We start from the raw sequence: 23,274 nt of genomic DNA, 5'->3' as shown, positions 1-23,274 counted from the left end.
ATGTTTTAAGGAGAAACATAATAAATGTATGTTTCAATTATTGTATTTTCTAAATGTGTTATGTATTATAGAAGAAAACAAGGGAGAAAAAGGGATAGAAGCACAATTAAATATCTATAATGTGAACAAATCACTCAATAATTGAAAGAACCAACTGATACATAAGCACATGTAACCCTCAACACTTTGATGACTCCTAAAGGTGGTATGGTAAAATGTACAGTGTGGTAATATTTATGGTATAGACTATGTTCTCTCAAGAAGACTAAAATGCAATGAAGCTATTGTTCAAGAAACATGTGTATGAAACAAAAAATCATTGGAAATCATTAAAGATGTGCTATTTTAAACTCTAGGCTGTGTTCTGGAGTTATGAGAATGGTGAAAATATTAATAAATGGGGAGAATATGAAAAATACTTCAAGGAAGTGAAAATTAATGAATGCCTAGGATTTGATCTATGAAGGAAATAAAAAAGAATGTTTCTAACGAGGAGGAAAACAAGAGGGTAGAGAATGGAAGAACTTCACTGGTGGCTCAGATGGTAAAGAATCTGCTTGCAATGTGGGAGACCTGGGTTCAGTCCCTGGGTTGGGAAGGGATCCCCTGCAGGAGGGCATGGCAACCCACACCAGTATTCTTGCCTGGAGAATCCCCATGGGCAGAGGAGCGTGGCAGACTGCAGTCCATGGGGTCACAAAGAGTCAGACATGACTGAGTGACTAAGCACAGAGAATGGAAAATCTGAGTTTAATTCTAGAATAAAAATCATTGTGGCTTATAATATTATGTTGACATAAGTGTGGTATTGAAATTTTTAAACTAGGGTTGTTAATTTCATATCCAAATTTAAAGTTGTTATATTTCAGGGTTTTGGTAAATTTCCTCTAATTGTATGAAAAAAAAGTATGTGTGTGTGTGTGCATATGATATTACCAGAGAAATGATTGCTGGCTTTTGTCATATTCTTAGAAAGGTCTAAGTTATGCTAACTTATACAAACATAAAAATAAAGTTGAAAATATTGAGGTTATACAGTTTCTGGTGAACTGGAAGACTAATTCTGGATACTTGTTCAATAAATAGGTTTAGGCAACCAAAGGTTAATGTAACTTCCCATCAATAAACTTTTATTTGTGGGAGGTAATCAAAACAGTTGTGGCTCAGCTGGTAAAGAATCTGCCTGCAATGTGAGAGACCTGGGTTTGATACCTGAATTGGGAAGATCCCCTGGAGAACGGAAAGGCTATCCACTCTAGTATTCAGGCCTAGAATATTCCACGGACTCTATGGTGTATGGGGTTGCAAAGAGTTGGACATGACTGAGAGACTTTCACTTCACAATCAAAATAGTTCTCTGAGGGATGATGAAAACAGGACAAGTCGAAGAGAAGTTAGTAAGCTGCATGAACACTAAACGTTTACAAAGCTTATCAGCATATTCCTCATGTTAAATAACAAAATTCAATCAAATGAATTTTAGCTGGCTTTACTGAAGGATTCATGAATCAGGTAGCATCCCTCTGAGCAAATAAAAAATACTTCTGCCTAGCTGTAGAAAGGAAAAAATTTTAAAGGCATAAAAGGGGCAAAATGACAACAAACACCCAAAACCCAAAGGAAATTATTAGCAAAAAATGCTTTGTTTTGGGCAAGGTTGCCCTTAGTGCTAACCAGATAATTCCAGGTTGTCTGAGTAAAAGTTATATTCTTGGTCGACTGAGATGGCAATTATGTTAGCTATTCAAGTCTTTGTACAGTTACATGGACTTAGTATAACTGACTGCATTTCGGGCCTATTTTTTCTTTTTAATATCTATTTCCTGATTGAGAAGACTCTTGCCACTAATCTTTTAAAGGCTTCCTTTACCTCTTTGTTTCTAAGTGTATATATCAGGGGATTCAGCATGGGTGCAACAATTCCATAAAAGAGGGAAACCATCTTTCCCCGGTCCTTGGAGCTGGGTGAAGATGGTTGCAGGTACATGGAGATGGCTGTACCATAAAAAAGTGACACCACAATTAGATGGGAGCCACAAGTTCCAAATGCTTTTTGTCTGCCTTCAGCAGATTGGATCCTTAACACTGCTCGGGCAATAAAAGCATATGATATAACAGTAAGTGTCAGAGGTACTAGATGGAATAGCACACTTACAAAGAAAAGTTCAGCCTCATTTGCTGTGGTGTCAACACATGACAATTTGAGCAGAGCAGGGACTTCACAGAGAAAGTGATCTAGTACAAAGGGGCCACACAGTGGCACTTGGAGAGTCAGGGCAGACAACCACATTGAATTGCTGAAACCGGTAATCCAGGATGCAGCTGCCAACAGGAGGCAGAGCCTTTGGCTCATGATGACTGAATAACGGAGAGGTCAACAAATAGCTACAAATCTATCAAAGGACATGACGGCCAGCAGAACACATTCGGTGGCCCCCAAAGCCAGAAACATGAACAGCTGGGCCACACAGCCACCGTAACTAATTACCTTCCTGGTGCTGTGTAAATTTACCAGCAATTGTGGAACTGTGCTTGTGGTGTAGCAAAGATCTAGCAGTGACAGATTGGTAAGAAAGAAATACATGGGAGTCTGGAGTCTGGAGTCCAGGCGTGACACTACAATAATGATCAGATTCCCAAAGATAGTCACCATGTAAGAAATGAAGAAGACCACAAAGAGTGGAAACTCCAGCCATGGTCGATCTGAGAAGCCTAAGAAGATGAACTCCAGGGGGATGCTCTCATTTACTGGAGTCATGATCAGTGTTTTAATCCTTGGTTTCCTGAAACATAAAAATTCAGGAGGTCAATGAACAAATACTTATTGACTGTTTCAATTATTTATAATCACTTTCCTACCTGTTTGAAGACATTTACAGAACTGATATTGCTTGTAACATGAAAAATACATAATTATCTAAATATGTCTAAAATTCAGTCTTTCAATCTCTATATCAGCACTTCAAAAAGAAAAGCCAAAATGTTAAAAGAAAATACCTGATTTAAACAGTTCCAATAAAATTTGTTCTTTGATTTTTCTTTTCCTGTCATTTGGTTAATTTTTGTTTGTAATACTTGCCACCTAGATAGCAATTAGGAATTTTCAGTTACAATTCCTGCTATTTTACTTTTTCTTTTTAATTTCTCCTCAGTGCCAAGGAGATTACTCTATCATCTGAAACAAAATTATTTAGACCACCCCCTAAACTATGTTGTAGATTGATTCTAGCAAGCTATCAGACACATTTTGAAAGAACATGCTTTTTGCCTTATAGGACATCTTAGAATCAAAATAAAATGATAAAGAATTTGGAGCCAGACAAGCCTGGATTCAAGGCTCTTCTGTGTTAAGTCATGAATTACATCATTCAGGCAATACTTCTTACATTCTCTGAACTTCAGGTTCCCCATCAATAAAACGAATCTAATAATGTCTTTCTGGTATGATGGTATTAACATGAGAGAAAGAAACTATAGTGATCCAAGACCTCTGAAATGTTCTGAGAGGAAAACTGCTTATTAGTTTTATAACTTTTTTTTTTTAAATTGGAGGCTAAGTACTTTACAGTATTATGGTGGTTTTTGCCATACATTCACATGAATCAGCCATGGGTGTATATGTGTTCCCCATCCTGACCCTCTCTCCCATCTTCCTCCCCATCCCATCCCTCAGGGTCATCCCAGTGCACCAGCCCTGAGCACCCTCATGCATGGAACCTGGACTGGTGATCTATTTCACATATGATAATATACATGTTTCAATGGTATTCTCTCAAATCATCCCACCCTTGCCTTCTCCCACAGAGCCCAAAAGTCTGTTCTGTACATCTGTCTCTCTTTTGCTATCTCGCATATAGGGTCATCATTACCATCTTTCTAAATTTCATATATATGCGTTAATATACTGTATTGGTGTCTTTCTTTCTCTTAAGTGTCTTAGGGTTACCAATGGAAAATGACTCTTTGAGTTGAAAAGTTGCCTTCTCAATCCCTCCACAACTCCAGAACCAACAACCTCAACAATAGAGGTAATAGTGATTATCTGATGTAAATTTAAAATGTGATCTTTAGTGTAAATTGTCTGGCATAGTGCCACACAGCAATGTGAATTGAGCTATCATAGTGAAATAGGAACTCTGGGCTTTTTAGAGCAGAGGCTGTTCAGAGATGACGCTGTTAAAGTGCTGCACTAAATATGCCAGCAAATTTGGAAAACTCAGCAGTGGCCACAGGACTGGAAAATGTCAATTTTCATTCCAATCCCAAAGAAGGGCACGCCAAACAATGCTCAAACTACCACACAATTGCACTCATCTCACATAGTAGCCAACTAATGCTCAAAATTCCCCAAGCCAGGCTTCAATAGTATGTGAACTGTGAGCTTCCAGATGTTCAAGCTGGATTTAGAAAAGGCAGAAGAACCAGAGATCAAATTGCCAGCATCTGTTGGATCATAGAAAAAGCAAGATAATTCCAGAAAAACATCTTCTTCTGCTTTATTGATTATACCAAAGACTTTGACTGTGTCAATCACAACAAACTATGGAAAATTCTTCAAGAGATGGGAATACCAGATCACCTTCTCTGCCTCCTGAGAAATTTGTATGCAGGTCATGAAGCAACAGTTAGAACTGAACATGGAACAACAGACTGGTTCCAAATTGGGAAAGGAGTACCTCAAGGCTATATTTTGTCATGCTGCTTATTTAACTTATATGCAGAGTACATCATGCAAAATGCCAGGCTGGATGGAGTACAAGCAGGAATTAAGTTTGCCAGGAGAAATATCAATAACCTCAGATATGGAGATGACACCACCCTTATGGCAGAAAATGAAGAGGAACTAAAGAGCTTCTTGATGGAAGTGAAAGAGGAGAGTGAAAAACCTGACTTAAAACTCAGCATTCAGAACACTATGATCATGGCATTGGTCTTATCACTTGATGGCAAATAGAAGGGGAGACAATGGAAACAGTGACAGACTTTATTTCCTTGGGCTCCAAAATCGTTCAGATGGTGACTACAGCCATAAAATTAAAAGGCACTTGCTCTTTGGAAGAAAAGCTATGACCAACCTAGACAGCATATTAAAAAGCACAGACATTACTTTGCTGACAAAAGTTCATTTAGTCACTTCAGTTCAGTTCATTCGCTCAGTTGTGTCCGACTCTTTGCGACCCCATGAACCGCAGCACGCCAGGCCTCCCTGTCCATCACCAACTCCAGGAATCTACCCAAACTCATGTCCATTGAGTCAGTGATGCCATCCAACCATCTCATCTTCTGTCATCCCCTTCTCTTCCTGCCCTCAATCTTTTCTAGCATCAGAGTCTTTTCAAATGAGTCAGTTCTTTGCATCAGGTGGCCAAAGTATTGGAGTTTCAGCTTCAACATCAGTCCTTCCAATGAATATTCAGGATTGATTTCCTTTAGGATGGACTGGCTGGATCTCCCTGCAGTCCAAGGGACTCTCAAGAGTCTTCTCCAACACCACAATTCAAAAGCATCAGCTTTCTTTATAATCCAACTCTCACATCCATACATGACTACTGGAAAAACCATAGCCTTGACTAGACGGAACTTTGTGGACAAAGTAATGTCTCTGCTTTCCAATATGCTTTCTAGGTTGGTCATAACTTTCCTTCCAAGGAGTAAGCGTCTTTTAATTTCATTGCTGCAATCACCATCTGCAGTGATTTTGGAGCCCCAAAAAATAAAGTCAACTACTGTTTCCACTGTTTCCCCATCTATTTGCCATGAAGTGATGGGACCGGATGCCATGATCTTAGTTTTCTGAACGTTGAGCTTTAAGCCATCTTTTTCATTCTCCTCTTTCACTTTCATCAAGAGGCTTTTTAGTTCCTCTACACTTTCTGCCATAAGGGTGGTGTCATCTGCATTTCTGAGGTTATTGATATTTCTCCCGGCAATCTTGATTCCAGCTTATGCTTCTTCCAGCCCAGCATTTCTCATGATGTACTCTGCATATAAGTTAAATAAGCAGGGTGACAATATACAGCCTTGATGCACTCCTTTTCCTATTTGGAACCAGTCTGTTGTTCCATGTCCAGTTCTAACTGTTGCTTCCTGACCTGCATACAGATTTCTCAAGAGGCAGGTTAGGTGGTCTCGTATTCCCATCTCTTTCATTTAATAAGCTATGGGTTTTCCAGTAGTCATGTACGGATGTGAGAGTTGGACTATAAAGAAAGCTGAGCACCAAAGAATTGACGCTTTTGGACTGTGGTGCTGGAGAAGACTCTTGAGAGTCCCTTGGGCTGCAAGGAGATCAAACCAGTCCATCCTAAAGTAGATCAGTCCTGAATATTCATTGGAAGGACTGATGCTGAAGCTGAAACTCCAGTACTTTGGCCCCCTGACTCGAAGAACTGACACATTGGAAAAGACCCTAATGCTGGAAAAGACTGAAGGCCGGAGGAGAAGCGGACGACAGAGGATGAGATGGTTGGATGGCATCACCGACTTGATGGACATGTTTGAGGAAGCTCTGGGAGTTGGTGATGGACAGGGAAGCCTGGCATGCTGCAGTCCATGGTGTCGCAAAGCACTGGACATGACTGAGCAACTGAACTGAACTGTTCAGAGTCCTTAGCTTGCTGGAGGTACTAATACATTTGTTCCTCCAAATCCATGAGGGGTTGATTCCAGGACCCCTGTGGATGCCAAATTCCAAGGATGCTGAAATCCCTTATATAAAATGGCATAATGTTTGCATATAACATATACACACCCTCTCATATACTTAAATCTTCTCTAGGTTACTTCTATCTTCCCAGGTGGTGTTAGTGGTAAAGAATATGCCTGCCAATGCAGGCGACCTAAGAGACACAGTTTTGATCCCTGGGTCAGGAAAATCCCTTGGAGAAAGGCATGGCAACCCACTCCAGTATTCTTGCCTGGAGAATCCCATGGACCCAGGGAAGTCTGGTGGGCTGCAGCCCACAGGGTCACACAGTATCGGACACAACTGAAGTGACTTAGCTCGCACACACTAGGTTACTTATAAGACCTGATATAATGCACATACTATATAAATAGTTGGGCAGCAAACTTAAGTTTTGTTTTTTGGAATTTTATAGAATTTCTTCCCAAATATTTTCCATCCTCAGATGCAGAACCAAAAGATAAGAAGGGGCAATTGTATAAGCCAAACCCACCAGTGAAAGTTTATTCATCCCAAAATTGTCTACCTTGTTAACACTACCTTAAAGTATTTTTACTATTATTTTGTTGATATAATGATGTGAATTTAATGATAGGAATGTAAGTTTTGAATAATTATTCAATATGTATTTTAACTTTGCTCACTTATTCTACAGCTCTCAGGACAGTGTTAATGAAAGCTTTTGCTATGCTGTTGCTATACAACTGTCAATAAAATGAGGTCTGAGATATAGATATAAATATGAATCTGAAAAAAATGCTCAATCTTCAAGAGAAAAGACAAGGTTCTTAACATCTATTTAGCATGCTTCCATGTGTTTACATAAGGCAATATAATAGTACATTGTCAGTATTCCTGTGTACAAAAATTACCTAGAAATATACAGAGGCATTAAAGTTTAACTCTGCAGAGTAGCAAAAGGGAGAGGGTAAATCAGACTTTAATATTTAACTTTACTCCTGCTCATTCTACTTTTAATAAACAAGCATTATAATACCGATCTTAATAAAAATTATTAGGTATTATATAGTAATTTTAAATGTCTTACTTGTACTCTGTGTTTTACTATAAGGATCAGTATTGCTTTAGACTTTAATACCATAAGAAAGCAAATCTGATATGAATATAGTCTTTATCTCTTAGTATATCCTTGATTAAAGATCTGAATTACAGCTCTACACAGAGATTTTCTAAAGGCTGGAGTATGGGAGCATTGGGAACCTGTTGGCAAAAAAAAAAAAATGTTGCCACTGATTATAAGAATTTTGAAAAGCAGGACAAATGTGTACCTAAGGATATTTCAATTTATACCACCTAGTTGAATATAAATATTATCACCTGCTTTCCTGTACATCAGTGACATTGCCACTACTTCATGACTGAGACTCAAGAATTCATAATGAGCAGATCCAACAAAGTCTTAAAAACTTTTTTAAAGCTTTTGCTATGGAAAGAATTTCCAGATAAGAAAGACAAAAGTTGTAGTTACTATCTTGCCACTAAGTCACAACTGGGCAAGATAACAGCTTTGGAAAGCAATTTAATCTTCTGAAACACTGGAATTTTCTGTTTTTCATTTACATTTCATTTCATTTACATTTATGTTTTCTCAAGAAATTACCATGCCTCTGTGAATGTACAAAGTTCTAAATACTTCTTGCTGGAGCATAAGAATAAATAATAGTAATTTTTTTCACACAACATTGTAAGTTAGTTTAGAACAGAGAGGGAAGTTTTGTTTGCATTCCACAAGAAATTAATTTGGGCAGAAATTTGAATTAGGAAGCTCAAAGAGTTCATTTTCCCAAGTTAGTACATGCATATCAGACTGAAGTTTAGAATGCAAGACCGTTCTACTCTAAAATTTTAACTTTCAGTAGAGATAACAAATATATACAAAGTAGTGTTTGAAATTAAGAGGCATTCAAATTTTTCTAAAATACAATGCTGAAAGAGTCCATAAGCTGAGTGCTCAGAATACCCAAATTTCAGTATGTTTTACAGAATCATTTTTAGAAAAGTGCTCTACATACCTTCATTTCAAGCACTGGCAATAGGATGATTTGTGTGTCTGATGATTTGTGTGTCTGTATGTGTCCAAGAACCTTTGAATTCTAATAGCACTAATTAGAAGCATGTGGAGTTAACAGCCTCTTCATAAGCTATTCAGTTACAAAACAGATATGATTAAATTTATTCAATCCTTTGTTCCAGTCTTTAAGTGGCAAATTACGAGCTCTCCATTCTGGATTAACTCAGAAAATAGAAGAGGATTAAAATATTGCAGTCAATCAGAATAGATTTTTCTAGCATCGTATTGCAAATTCTTATGGTAGTAACTGCTATTTTCAGAATTTTCCATACCAGATTTGCAAAATAAATGAGGATAGGAAATGTTCTCTGTTAATGTTGGTGTGTGGTCTGGCTTAAGGGAAAGCAGCAATCCTCCTGTGTTTAATGGTAATTGACCATGATACCCAATGGGAAGAGGCAGGGAGGAGCTAGGTCTCCATGAAGGGATATTTCATTTTTAGCTTAGATTTACTCTACAATACCCTTTCTCTAGAGACTGTCTCAACTTTTTCCAAGACAAAAAAGAATAAAGTAAAATACTTTATCAAATAATGCTTGGATTTTGAGCTATCAAACTGGAAGTTAGGTTTTTTTTGTAAGCTAGTTAGTCAAGCCACACAGAAAACTGAAATTCTATCTGAGGTCAATTTCTATATAGTGAAATAGACTTCTGTTTAATTTACCATAAAAATATTTTTATTACCCTGATTTACATAAAGCAGTTTTATTATATCCAAATATTTCTATCACTTTTTTCCATAGATTCTTGCTTAGTGTCTAGCATTTCTAGGCTTAGTTAAGAAGCTCTCCTTTGGTTTAATCTAGTTTCCTATTTGGGTTTGGGGCAGGATTTTAAAAATGATTCATATTTTTCTAAAGTCTCTTCTATCCAGGATTTGTTCTTATATGTTCTACTCTGAGGTTCCAAAACAATTTTTCATATGAGTAGACACAAGAAAAACATATCTATAATTATGAAAAAAGCTAGTACCTACAAAATAAAAAGGTTTTGCAAAGTCTAAGAAAAAATACAAATAGCACAGTAGAAAAATGTCAAATAATATGAACATACAACTCAGAGGAGCAAATCTGTATGAGATTTTACATTTCCAAATAATCAGAGAAATATATTAATTATGATAATCACTTACTAGATTGAAAAAAAAAATGTAACCAGCAGTAACTCCCAGGCCTAACTTTGCTGAAGGAAAACGGCTACTCTCAGAAATTCTGGATAGAAATTCAAAGTGTTACTAGACTTTTAGAAATAAATAGGACAGTTAATATCCATCAGCCTAGCAATATCATTCATGGAAATTTATCCTATGGATTAAATTATCAGTCTATAAAGACACAAGAACAAAGAGTTTTATTGCAGCAATGTTTGAAACAGCCAAAGATGGAAAAAAACTTACTCCCTCGAAGAAGAAATGACTGAATAACAATCTACACCAGTGATTTACCAGCAATATTACTGAGTGAGAAAACAAAGATGCAAGAAAGACTGGATGACATAATCTTTAAAAAATAAAAATTATTTTGGCTATACTGGGTCTTTGTTACTGCCGCAAGCTTTTCTCTAGTTGGGGAGACCTGGGCCACTCTTTATTGTGGCTTCTCACTACAGTGACTTCTCTTGTAAAGCTCGGCTTCTAGAGCACAGACTTCACTAGTTGTGGTAAGGTGGGCTCAGGAGTTGTGTCTCCGAGGCTCTAGGGTAGAGGCTCAATAGTTGTGGCGAATGGGCTTAGTGGTTCTGCAGCATGTGGGATCCTCCCGGATCAGCGATCCAACCCATGTCTCCTGCATTGGCAGGTGAATTCTTTCGACTGAGTCACCAGGTAAGTCCTCAGCATAATCTTAAGTATATAAAAAAGGACTGAAATGCTCTAAATATGATTTTAGGTATTGTATGCCTATATAGGATTATATGAGAATGAAGAAAATATGAAGGACACTTATTAGATGCTTAACATGGACAATCCATAGGGAATAGAGGCTGATATCTGTAGAAGAAGGAAAGCTTATCAAGTAAAACAAGAAAAGGAAAAAAATAAAGATTTAATCCACAAAAGATAATGTATAATAACTCTTGACTTCATAAACCAGTAACAGAGCTCACCTCTGAGTGGGCATGAGGGTGTAATTAGTCAGGGGGAAAATGCTCCTTTTAATGTGGAAATTCCTTTTTTGTTTTCACAAGTTCTTATAATAAGTAATTTAAAGGAAATAGAAGTTTAAAAAAAAATAGAAGACCAAACAAATTAGAAAATATGGATATAGATAAGTCTTTAGTTTGCTGAATAGATGAAGATAAATAAGCCAAAAAATTTCAGTAGTCTTAAAGTAAAAAATTTAAAATAATGCCCATTTAACTAGGGCCTGGAACTAAGAAAGAATCTGCAGAGTTTAATAATAATAGCAATAATGTCTCATTGATGCTCACTAATGCCAACAACACCCTATAAAATAGCAACACTTTTACCTTCCTTTTATTGATATGGAAACTGAAACATAGAAAAGTTCAACTTTTTAAAATTCACAAAGTATTTCAGGAAACTGGAGATATACTATGAAATGAGTATTGAATTTTATCAAATGCTTTGACTGAATCTATAGGTTTTCTTTCAAATTTAAAAAAAAATTGACACATAGCCTGGTTTTCAAATGTTATACCACTCTATTCCTGTGATAAACCCCAAATGTTGACAATATGTTTTACTTTCTATGTAACACTAGATTAAATTTGCTAATGACTGTTTAGGATTTTTGTATGTATTTTCATGAGCTATCTATCTGTAAATTTCCTTTCTTGTAATGTCCTTGTTAGATTTGTTATCCAAGTTATGGTAACCTTATAAAATGAGTCATAAAATTGTATCAGTTATCTGTTTCCAGAATAACTGTGTAAGAAATAACCACAAAATCCCAGGGCACACAAAAATAACAAGATAAAAAGTGATCTGATAATCTGATTAATAAGCATTTATTGAGCTGTCTTCTCATGGCTTTTAATTTAAAATCACAGTGAGAATAAACATACACATATATACACACACATACACAAGCATATGTGTAATATTTATTTCTCTTGGAGGAAGTTTAAGCACCATAGCTAAGAGATAAACAAATGTGCACAGTGAATGAATATTGATGTTCATTTCTACTTGTTGTATGTAAAAGATGAGTCTATGAAGATGAAGCACAGTTTAGTGAAAGGAAGAATTTATAGAGAATGAAAATGAAACATTTCTATTTTTATTACAGAGAATATTCTGTTATTCCTAGAAGATGACAGAACAGTTAGAATACAGTTGATTATTCCTACTTCATATGTAAATAAGTAAACTTTTAAAACTACATTATAAATTAAGTAAAAGGTGATTCTGGATATCGTAATGCAATTAAGGACACAGTGACATTTTCCCTTTGAGATACGACACTCAATATATATAATCTATAACAGTGATTCTAAATTTTCTAGAGAAGAGTGCTATGAAAATTGTTCCTTGTGGGGGAAAATTTGAAAAGCATTAGGTGCGAATTCCATAGGGAGCTTCCAAAATTGATATATTCATAGAGATTTATACTCTGTGTCTTGATTTCTTGCCTCCACTTCAAGATATTATTGACTCTAGAGTAATGCATATCTACATAGTGTAGAGATGATGTAAAAAGTTAATTTTTATCATTGTTCAATAGGGAATGATTCTAAAAGGATATTTCATCTCTATCCCTTTGTCGTGAAGATCTCCTGGAGAAGGGCATGGCAACCCACTCCTGTATTCTTGCCTGGAGAATCCCACGGACAGAGGAGCCTGGCGGGCTACAGTATGTTGGGTTGCACAGAGATGGACATGACTGAAGCGACATAGCATGCACGCAACATACAGTTTATTTTTATGGCAGTAGGACACATACTAAAAGTTGTTTTTAGTGAAAGACATGAGAAATGCTAAACCAGGAATATTTATATTCAGTTCATGGGCAGCATTAATAATGTCCTTAGTAAACATCATCATGGCTTAGCATCACCTTTCACTTAGTTTATATATTAGGAAGAACCAATTATATTCCATTTTTTCTACCTTCTTGTGTGAATAATAAAAACTAAACCTAAAACTCATTCTTATAAGCCCTAATTAATCTAAAATAAAAACTAATCTATTTGGACAAAGTACAAGAGTTAGTGCTCAAAATAGGAAAATATTCACTTTATGTCTAAAAATGATATGTTTTGAGAAAAACTTATTAGATATTTGGTATTTTTTCTAGGGCATCTAGATAAGTCTGCTGCTGCTGCTGCTAAGTCGCTTCAGTCGTGTCCGACTCTGTGCGACCCCATGGACGGCAGCCCAGCAGGCTCTGCCGTCCCTGGGATTCTCCAGGCGAGAACACTGGAGTGGGCTTTCTTTAATATTTTTGGGTAGGTTTAAATGAGAACTTGCTAAACCCATGCTTTATCCAGTTCTTAATGATAACACTGGCCATGCTCCCAAATTTTGGAATCCTATTCACTTGTCATGAAATTCTAATATCATATATGTTTTCCTAGGTTATGAGATGGGATTTATCTGATTGACAACATTTCAAGTCTGAAGAAACATGTTTGCCTTTAAGGGTCAAATATATTTTCCTTACAACTCGTGAGGTACTGCAATTATTAATGAAACTGTGAAACATTCAACATACAGAAAACACTCAACCATAAATATCCCAACAGTCCCCCAGAGTTCATCTTATTGTGGCATTTGGCACTATAAAAGCACATTTGAACTTTCTAGGAATTTTTCTTCACTAATTCTAAGTTCACTCTTTTCACATATATTGAGCCTTAAAGTGAAAATAAAGTCACTCAGTCTTGTTTGACTCTTTACGACCCTATGGACTGTAGCCTGCCAGGCTCCTCTTGGAATACGCAAGAATACTGGAGTGGGTTGCCATTTTCTTCTCCAGGGGATCTTTCCAACCCAGAGATCAAACTCAGGTCTCCCACATTGCAGCAGACTCTTTACTATCTGAGACACCAGGGAATCCCATACTGAGGACCTAATCAGTACAGATCATTGTGTCAGAAGCTGGACTAAGTACAAAAATGCCTGGTGTTCACATTCATGGCTAGTATTTTGCAAGCATAGGTCACTGTCTGATCCTGGATTGGAGACATCCTTGTGGTGAATTCTTGACTTAGAAGGACTTGAGAGGAATATAAGTGATGGTCTACTCAGGAATTTGCACTTTCTCAACCTAGCTAAACCATTGAATTCCAGCATCTCATTAAGTCCCTTCTCAGTCTGTTATGTCAGAACACGCCTTTATTTGCTAGGTCTAGCAATATATATAGAAGGTGGATCAAAAGACAGTCCCCAGATTTGATGACTTTTTACTCTACTTCTGCCTCTCCCTTCCCTAGTACCTTCTTCATGGCCTCTTTAACATCTTTGTTTCTCAGTGTATAGATTAGGGGGTTAACACTGGGAGTGACTATTGTGTAGAAAAGAGTAAGGAACTTGCCCTGGTCCTGGGAATAAGTGTTTGCTGGCTGGAGGTACATGTATATAATCGTACCATAGAAGAGAGAGACAACAATGAGGTGGGAGCTACAGGTGTTGAAGGCTTTCTTTCGCCCGGCAGCTGACCTGATCCTCAGCACGGCTCGTGCAATATAACCGTAAGAGACGAGGATGAGGATGAGTGGCGCCAGGATGATAAAGATTGCCAAGGCAAATGCCAGTGCCTCAAGGGTCATGGTATCGACACAGGCCATGCCAATTAGTGCTGGCATCTCACAGAGAAAGTGGTCCACCCGCCGGTGCCCACAGCGAGGTAGCATCAACGTCTGGGGTGCCATTATGAGAGAATTGCCGAAGCCACTCAACCATGCCACTGAAGCCAGCTGCCCACAGAGACGCGGGTGCATGATAACAGTATAGTGCAGGGGTTTGCAGACTGCAGCATAGCGGTCATACGCCATGACAGCCAGGAGCACACATTCCACCCCTCCCAGAGCTAGGACGAAGTAGAGCTGGATGGCACACCCCAGATAGCTGATGGTCTTATCTGCACCCCAAAGGTTGTAGAGCATCTGAGGGATGGAACCTGTGGTGAAGCACATGTCTAGGAATGAGAGGTTGGCCAAAAAGAAATACATGGGTGTGTGCAGCCGGGAATCCACAACTGAAAGCAAGATAATGGTCATGTTGCCAAGAAGAGTCAGCAGATAAAAAGTGAGGACAACCACAAAGAGGATCAGCTCTAGATGGGGACGATCAGAGAAGCCCACCAGGATGAAGCCTTCAAAAGCACTTGTGTTGTCATTTTCCATAACCTGTGACCACATGTTACCTGGTAGGAGAAAGATGAGTATCTGTGAAGGGCATAGATATACTCCCTTGAAATAGAATGACTGGTAAAATGGTAGAACAGAGACTTCTTTGGAAATGCTGGATGCTTGACCCAGAATTTCAATAGGTATTAGTTAAGTCATTACTGGATCTGAAAACATTATTTGGGAATTTTCACGCTCTGGACTGTGATTTTTTTTACCAGTATTTTGCATCACTCTTTTTAGTTCTGCAGGATGTAAAAAGTTACTTTCAAATCTTGATTATTTTACAAGGGAATGAACACAAAATTATCCACCTTTAAAAACAATTTTAAAGGGAAGCATTGAATTAATTCTTCTAGTCACATGTAATGTATGGATGGGAATAGTGGCTTATGTCTTTGGATCAGAGAACCAGTCTTGCTATTAGGTGAAATTTCATTCTGTACATTTAATGGATAGAACCCCATGGATAAGTTCAAAATCTCTCTCCAGCTTCCTCGTAGAATGAAGATTTGATCAAGCTTATGCAAATAAAGTGCATAAGCATTTAGGCTGTGAAGTACTGGCATAATAAATCTAATTGCCCATGACACAGTTATGGTCTAAAGTTCAAGAAAATATCCCCCCAAAACAAAATAAAAACCAAACCAAAACAAAAATCCTCTAAATGATAGGAAAGAGGCCTAGGTTATATTTCTTCCTACACAGAATCCCTAACTTACCAAATTTGACTGCAACCTCAGAAATCCCATGTCCACAGTTCGTTCTCTTTCTTGGGACTTTACTTGGAAGTCCAAGTGAAATGACCAGAGTGAAAACAAAGAGAAGAGAAAGATGACATTTAGGAAATCTATGAGAGAAAGAGACAGCAAGAAGGCAACAGTACCCAGCAGAGGCAAATCTGAATGAAGAGAGAATGTTGATAAGTACACAGTAGTTATACCACCTGAAGCCCCCAAATATCCATATGCCCCCTCCCACTCAGATAAGGAGTCAGAGAAGGAGCAGGCTGGGGGTAACTCTGATGTATGCTCTGTACAGGAAACACTTGAAGAACGGAGGGTTCACATTTGAAAAGGAAGAATTTATATTGGTTTCAGAGTTGATATTAGATTCGATTCTTTCTTTTCTGTCTCACCCTATGGAGTAAAACTTTCCTTTCAAAATTCCCTGAACTAATTATTTCTAACAAGCAATGGGAGAGTATATGGTCTCAGAGGAAATATCATTTTACTAACACACACACACATTACAGATTCATCCTAGAGAGAGATGGAGAGAGAGCACCAAATCTTCCCCTCCTGGTTTCATCAAGACCAGTAGTTAGTGATAAGCATTAAGGCATGGAACTTGGTCACCTCATAATTCAGAATAGAACCTAGAATCAATGAAAAGATGCATAAAGATCTATATTGCATTTTTACAGCATGTAGTGCAGAGAAGTACTATTCATAGCCCTTTAAAATTTTGTTGAAGATTAATTTTCTATGCAAATTTAAGGTTCTTAATAATAAAGCTTAACTTGAAAAAGAGAGATTAATTTTGACATTCAAAATTAATGCACAAACTATCTGTTACAATCGTAAGGTGAACAATATGGAAACTATTGCATCTCAAAAATGTTTTCTATATTTAGCTCTCAAAGACTTCTAAGGGAGATGAATCTCATGTTTCACCTCAACAGCCAGAGATTTCAGGTGGTATACATGAGATACTATGTATAAATGTGCTTTATACTTTGAAAATATTGTTAGATTTTGATAGCCAATATTATTAATATCCTATGGCCGACTGACTTCAGTGACCATTTCTATAGATTTTTCTCAAGTAAAAACAGAACATATATGATCATTATCAGGTCAAATACTATGTTTTAAACATACAAATATTAATGTCATATAGTATAAACTTAATACCATTAGTTATATTGGTAGAGATGGAATATACTAGCTAGAAACAGTGATGGTTTTATCATCTCCTTTAATTTATAAACAAATGGCATGCAATGATTGTTTTCTGTCAGCAAACACTGAAATACATAGATGAGCAATCAAAGTGAATCAATATTAATTCTGTATTCCAGCAAATTTCTTGACACAGTGGGGTGACCCATTCCCCTGAGAATTGCTTCTTTTACTTACACTAAGTTTTTAGCTAATGTTTACCTAATGTTTTCTCATGAAAAGTAGGGAGAAATACCTAGAGAATTTGATGCTCTCAAGAATTTCCTTTCCGAGATAATAAGTCCTTCTGAGAAATGAAGATGAGATCCTCATGGAGCACTTAATGAAGGATGTAGAATTGTTAGCCATAGAAGAAACTTTTGAAGCAATCTTTAAATTTTTTTGCCACCTCATTCTTAGCCATTTTAGTCACACCTGGCCCATCACTAACCCTAACCGATTACAAATACATTTAAACTTGTAACAGATGGAAATAATATAGTTACAGAAAGTTATTTTCTGTAAAATAAAATAATACAATCCAAGCATTACAGTGATTACAAGAGATGTTTCCCAGTTGTGATATGACATCACAGAATGTTATCAGAGCGAAAGGGTGAAAAGATAGAATTGGAGGCCCACAGAAAGGATGAAGAGAATGAGGAAGAAGTACTGTAATTGAAGAACCAAAGAGATTCAGGATGCAGGAGATGACAAAGGGATTTTCTTTACTTGAGGAGGCACTGTTAGTTTTTTAAGCACATGACCACAAGGAATCAGAGCCTGTGCTATCAATGTCAGGCTTGAGGGAACTTCCAGCTTGCCCTCCGACTCCTATCGCTGATGATCCTTCAGCTCTGCAATCTCCCACCTCCTCTCCTTTCTCCAGTCAGTAACTCTTCTTGCCTGTTCACTGATGCCAGCCCCTGTATGCCAGCTATTGTACTGTACCGTACACTTCAAGGTCCTATACTGTAAGAGTAAAAATGTTTATTTTTAGGGTTGATTTGTTTTTATGTACTATTTGTGTGAAAAGTATTATAAACCTATACAGTATAGTACAGTACTACATAGCTGATTGTGTTAGCTGGGTACCTAGGATTACTTTGTTGGGCTCACGAATATGCTCTTGGGACGGAACTTGTTTGTATGTAGGGAACTTATTGTATTTCTCTTTGCTAAAAAAGGAATCTTTCTAAAATAGGAATGTTATACTGCCAGTACTTCAAGTCCTGAAGGGACTCATTGTCTAGAGAAATATACACTTATTTCTTAATATTGATGCTACTTCTGGACAAATTTACATTTCCAGCTCTTTCTAAAAGGGATTTTGTTTACTTTATATTCCAAATATTTTGAACTAGTCAACATTTCCCCTAAACAATAAAAAATTGAATTATATCTGGAAAATAATTTTGAATAAAAGGGAAGGAGAATAGCCTTTGAAGATAGAATGGCTCAAACTCCAGATCAGAAACAATGCAGGCTTAAAAACTAGAAAGTTTCATTTACTATCACTGGGGAGAAAAACTACTTTGAAGAATGTTTGTGAAAGTTAAATAAATATTAAATATTGAACATTGTCCCTGACAATATATAGTAAATCTTTAATAGTTGTGATCTTTCTTAACTATATGTCTTCTTATCACATTCTCTTTGATGAGGATATTTGTTCTATAAAAATAATACTCATAGAAAAAGCAAGGGAATTCCAAAAAATATCTATTACTGTTTCGTTGACTATGCTAAAGCCTTTGACTGTGTGGATCACAACAAACTGGAAAATTCTTAAAGAAATGGGAATATTAGACCATCTTACCTGCCTCCTGAGAAACCTATATGCAGGACAAGAAGCAACAGTTAGAAACTGGACATGGAACAACGGATTGTTTCCAAATTATTAATTAATTTATGCTTTAGAACTGTGGTGTTGGAGAAGACTCTTGAGAGTCTCTTGGACAGCAAGGGGATCAAACTAGTCAATCCTAAAGGAAATCAACCCTGAATATTCACTGGAAGGACCGATGCTTAGGCTGAAGCTCCAATACTTTGGTCATCTGATGCAAAGAGCTAACTCATTAGAAAAGATTCTGATGCTTGGAAAGTTTGAGGGCAAGAGGAGAAGGGGACAACAGAGGATGACATGGTTGGATGGTATCACTGGCACAATGGACATGAGTTTGAGCAAACTCCGGGAGATACTGAAAGATAGAGAAGCCTGGTGTGCTGCAGTTCATGAGGTTGCAGAGTTGGACACAACTTAGCAACTGAACAACAAATATAAATTCTTACACTCTTAATTTTCTTAAGAAATACAGATTAAATATACATGTACATAGATAAACACATGTATTTTCTGTGAATTAAAGTGTTAGTTGTTCAGTCATGTCCAACACTTTGCAACCCCATGGACCGGGGACCTGCCAGGCTCCTCTGTTCGTGGGACTGTCTAGGCAAGAACACTGGAGTGGGTTGCTGTGCCCTCCAGGGGATCTTCCTGACCCTGGAATCACACCTGGGTTTCCTGCATTGCAGGCAGATTCTTTACTGTCCAAGCCACCAGGGAAACCCCCTTTGCATTAAAAAAAAAAAAATGATAATATATGTTCTTGATTTTTTTAGCTTTTTATTTTGAAATAATCTTAGACTTACAACAAAGTTGCAAAAAAAGTTCAGATGGTTTCTGTATACCTTTCAACTATCTTCCCTTAATGCTTTTTTTTTTCCCCCCTGCACTGGGTCTTCTTTGTGGTGCACAGGCTTCTCTAGTTATGGTACATGGGCTTTGTTGCCCTGCAGCATGTGGGAATCTTTGCTTCCTAATCAGGGATCAAACCTGCCTCCCCTGTATTGGAAAGCAGATTCTTAACCACAGGACCAACAAGGAAGTCTCTATCTTACCCTAATGTTGAATCTTGCATAATCATGGTACAATTATCAAAAAATGGAAAATTAATATTGATAAAAGGTTATTAGAATTTTACAAATTGTCCCACTAATATTCTTTTATTGCTCTAGGATCCAACCCAGGAAACCACATTGCATTAGCTGTCACATCTCCTTAAGCCTCCTCTAACTTGGGGCGATTGCTTATCCTTTTTTTGTTTTTCATGACCTGAACCCTTATGAAGAGTAATAAAGTGACCATGATGTTAACTTTGATCATTTGGTTAAAGTAATTTCTACCAGGTTTCTCCATCATGAAGTTAGCATTTTCCTTTTCTAACTAAAGATTACTTTGTGGGAGAATATGTTGAGATTATGCAAACATTTATTTCTGATCATGTTTTTACATTTATCTTAGCATTCATCAGTGATTCTTCCCTGCAACAAATATTTCTATTGCATCTAACTTTCTATTTCTATCACTCTTTCTTCACTTAATAATTGAAATTCTATTGTAAAGAAGAGCTTTTACTTCTTCTTCTGTTTGTTTAACCTTTCATTAAATCATTATTTAATCAGTATAAACTTGTGAATATTTACTTTATTGTATTGGTTATAGTCCAATACTACCATTATTTTGCAGCTGAAATTGTCTTATATTTGGCCTTTAAAGTTCCTTCAAGGTGGCTCATCCTTTCACCATGTTATGTTACTTTATGAGCATTTCCTTGGGACTATAAGATATGCCCCATTCACTCTGTGTTTTATCTTATTGTTATAATTAATTAATATCACTATTTATACTGCTGCTCAAGTTGTCCCATCTTTGGCCTTTGGGAGCTCCTTCAAGTTGATTCCCATGTTCTTTTAATGTGCCCTGAACATTGCTGGCATCTTGTTCCATCACTTCATGGCAACAAGAAGGGGGAAAAGTGGAAATGGTGATAGATTTTACTTTCTTGGGCTCCAAAATGACTGCAGACAGTGATTGTGGCCATGCTTGCTCCTTGGAAGGAAAGCTATGACAAACCTAGACAGCATATTAAAAAGTAAACATGTCATTTTGCCGACAAAGCAATGGTTTTTCCAGTAGTCATGAACCGATATAAGAGTTGGACCATAAAGAAGGCTGAGCTCTGAAGAACTGATGCTTTTGAACTGTGGTGCTGGATAAGACTCTTGAGAGTCCTTTGGACAGCAAGAAGATCTAACCAGTCAATCCTAAAGGAAATCAACCCTGAGTATTCACTGGAAGGACTGGTGCTGAAGCTGAAGTTCCAATTTATTCTGGCAAAGATTGAGGGCAGGAGGAGAAGGGGACAACAGAGGATAAGATAGTTGAATAGCATTACTGACTCAATGGACATGAATTTGAGCAAACCCTGGGTATAGTGGAGGACAGAGGAGCCAGGCGTGCTGCAGTCCATGGGATCGCAAAGAGTTGGATCTGATTTAGGGACTGAACAACAACATTGCTGAACACTTCTCTACTCTGTGGATATCCCAAGATCATCTTGTGCTTTTGTAGTCCAAGCCCTAAAGCCAAACATTTTACCATGTTCCTTTTACTGTATTAGAGAATGTATTCAGAAATCAAAATCTGTGTGCTAAGTATGCTCTTTGCTATTTTATTATTCCTTCTAGGCTCTCTCAGCTAACAGAGTTTAGAAATATCTATGTATACTCACATATACATTCACACATATATTCTTATTTCTTTATATCTGTTAATCTGTTTGTATGTTTGTGTGTGTGTATAGCCACAAGTTCATACTGATATCTCCAATTCCAGTAAAATACCACAGAGCTTGTTCTAGCTTCCATCATTTCCTTATCTGTAACTTTCTCTCTGACTGTGAAAAGTTGGCTCTCATGATCTGTAATTTATTTACTTATCTGGTCAGTTCTAATATACACTCAGTTTCAGAAGTTCTAACCCCTACTCCTGCCAATAACAACTTCACTAACTAGAGAACACTACTTGTGCACAGTTCTTTTTTTTCACCTTAGGGTCGTCTATACTGGGCGTGGTGGTCAAATACTCTTTCAGAAAGTTAATTTAGGCTAATTCTTTTCTTCTTTACTTTCTTTAGCATGGTTATGTTGTTCATCCATAACACTGGTCGGTTCATTTATTACTGTTTGTATCTCTTTTGGGTACCTCACATTCCAGTTGACTTTTAATTATTTATTTAAATTTTGAAAATGTGAAACAGTATCATGGTTATAAGGTTAAGAATTATATAAAACACTGTATTCAGAAAAGGATCACTCCTCTCTTTTTTAAAAAAAAAAATTTTTATTTATTTATTTATTTTTATTAGTTGGAGGATAATCACTTCACATCATTTCAGTGGGTTTTGCCATACATTGATATGAATCAGCCATAGAGTTACACGTATTCCCCATCCCGATCCCCCTCCCACCTCCCTCTCCACCCGATTCCTCTGGGTCTTCCCAGTGCACCAGGCCCGAGCACTTGTCTCATACATCCCACCTGGACTGGTGATCTGTTTCACCATAGATAATATACATGCTGTTCTTTCAAAACATCCCACCCTCACCTTCTCCCACAGAGTTCAAAAGTCTGTTCTGTACTTCTGTGTCTCTTTTTCTGTTTTGCATATAGGGTTATCATTACCATCTTTCTAAATTCCATATATATGTTAGTATGCTGTAATGTTCTTTATCTTTCTGGCTTACTTCACTCTGTATAATGGGCTCCAGTTTCATCCATCTCATTAGAACTGATTCAAATGAATTCTTTTTAACGGCTGAGTAATATTCCATGGTGTATATGTACCACAGCTTCCTTATCCATTCATCTGCTGATGGGCATCTAGGTTGCTTCCATGTCCTGGCTATTATAAACAGTGCTGCGATGAACATTTGGGTGCACGTGTCTCTTTCAGATCTGGTTTCCTCAGTGTGTATGCCCAGAAGTGGGATTGCTGGGTCATATGGCAGTTCTATTTCCAGTTTTTAAGAAATCTCCACACTGTTTTCCATAGCGGCTGTACTAGTTTGCATTCCCACCAACAGTGTAAGAGGGTTCCCTTTTCTCCACACCCTCTCCAGCATTTTTGCTTGTAGACTTTTAGATAGCAGCCATTCTGACCAGTGTGAGATGGTACCGCATGGTGGTTTTGATTTGCATTTCTCTGATAATGAGTGATGTTGAGCATCTTTTCATGTGTTTGTTAGCCATCTGTATGTCTTCTTTGGAGAAATGTCTGTTTAGTTCTTTGGCCCATTTCTTGATTGGGTCATTTATTTTTCTGGAATTGAGCTGCAGGAGTTGCTTGTATATTTTTGAGATTAATCCTTTGTCTGTTTCTTCATTTGCTATTATTTTCTCC

The 23,274-nt window shown here is 37.2% G+C and overlaps 2 protein-coding genes across 2 annotated transcripts; both read right to left on the bottom strand.

Moving 5' to 3' along the window:
- Positions 1 to 1,816: 1,816 nt before the first annotated feature.
- LOC122429953 (olfactory receptor 2B6-like) lies at positions 1,817 to 2,758 on the bottom strand. Its single transcript, XM_043450669.1, is given in 1 exon segment — positions 1,817 to 2,758. A coding segment is annotated over 1 exon segment (942 nt).
- An 11,383-nt stretch (positions 2,759 to 14,141) lies between these two features.
- On the bottom strand, positions 14,142 to 15,098 carry LOC122429696 (putative olfactory receptor 2W6). Its single transcript, XM_043450256.1, has one exon. It carries the CDS (start codon positions 15,096 to 15,098, stop codon positions 14,142 to 14,144), a length of 957 nt encoding a protein of 318 aa, XP_043306191.1.
- Between the last annotated feature and the right edge of the window lie 8,176 nt (positions 15,099 to 23,274).

Source organism: Cervus canadensis, chromosome 28, assembly GCF_019320065.1.
Source record: "Cervus canadensis isolate Bull #8, Minnesota chromosome 28, ASM1932006v1, whole genome shotgun sequence".
Lineage (NCBI taxonomy): Eukaryota > Metazoa > Chordata > Mammalia > Artiodactyla > Cervidae > Cervus > Cervus canadensis.
The sequence above is the reverse complement of the archived record's forward strand: the minus strand, read 5'-3'. Positions and strand labels throughout refer to the sequence as shown.

What these genes read in the sequence shown, in the direction of transcription:
- LOC122429696 (XM_043450256.1), bottom strand. Translation starts at nt 15,098, where the DNA reads ATGTGGTCACAGGTTATGGAAAATGACAACACAAGTGCTTTTGAAGGC.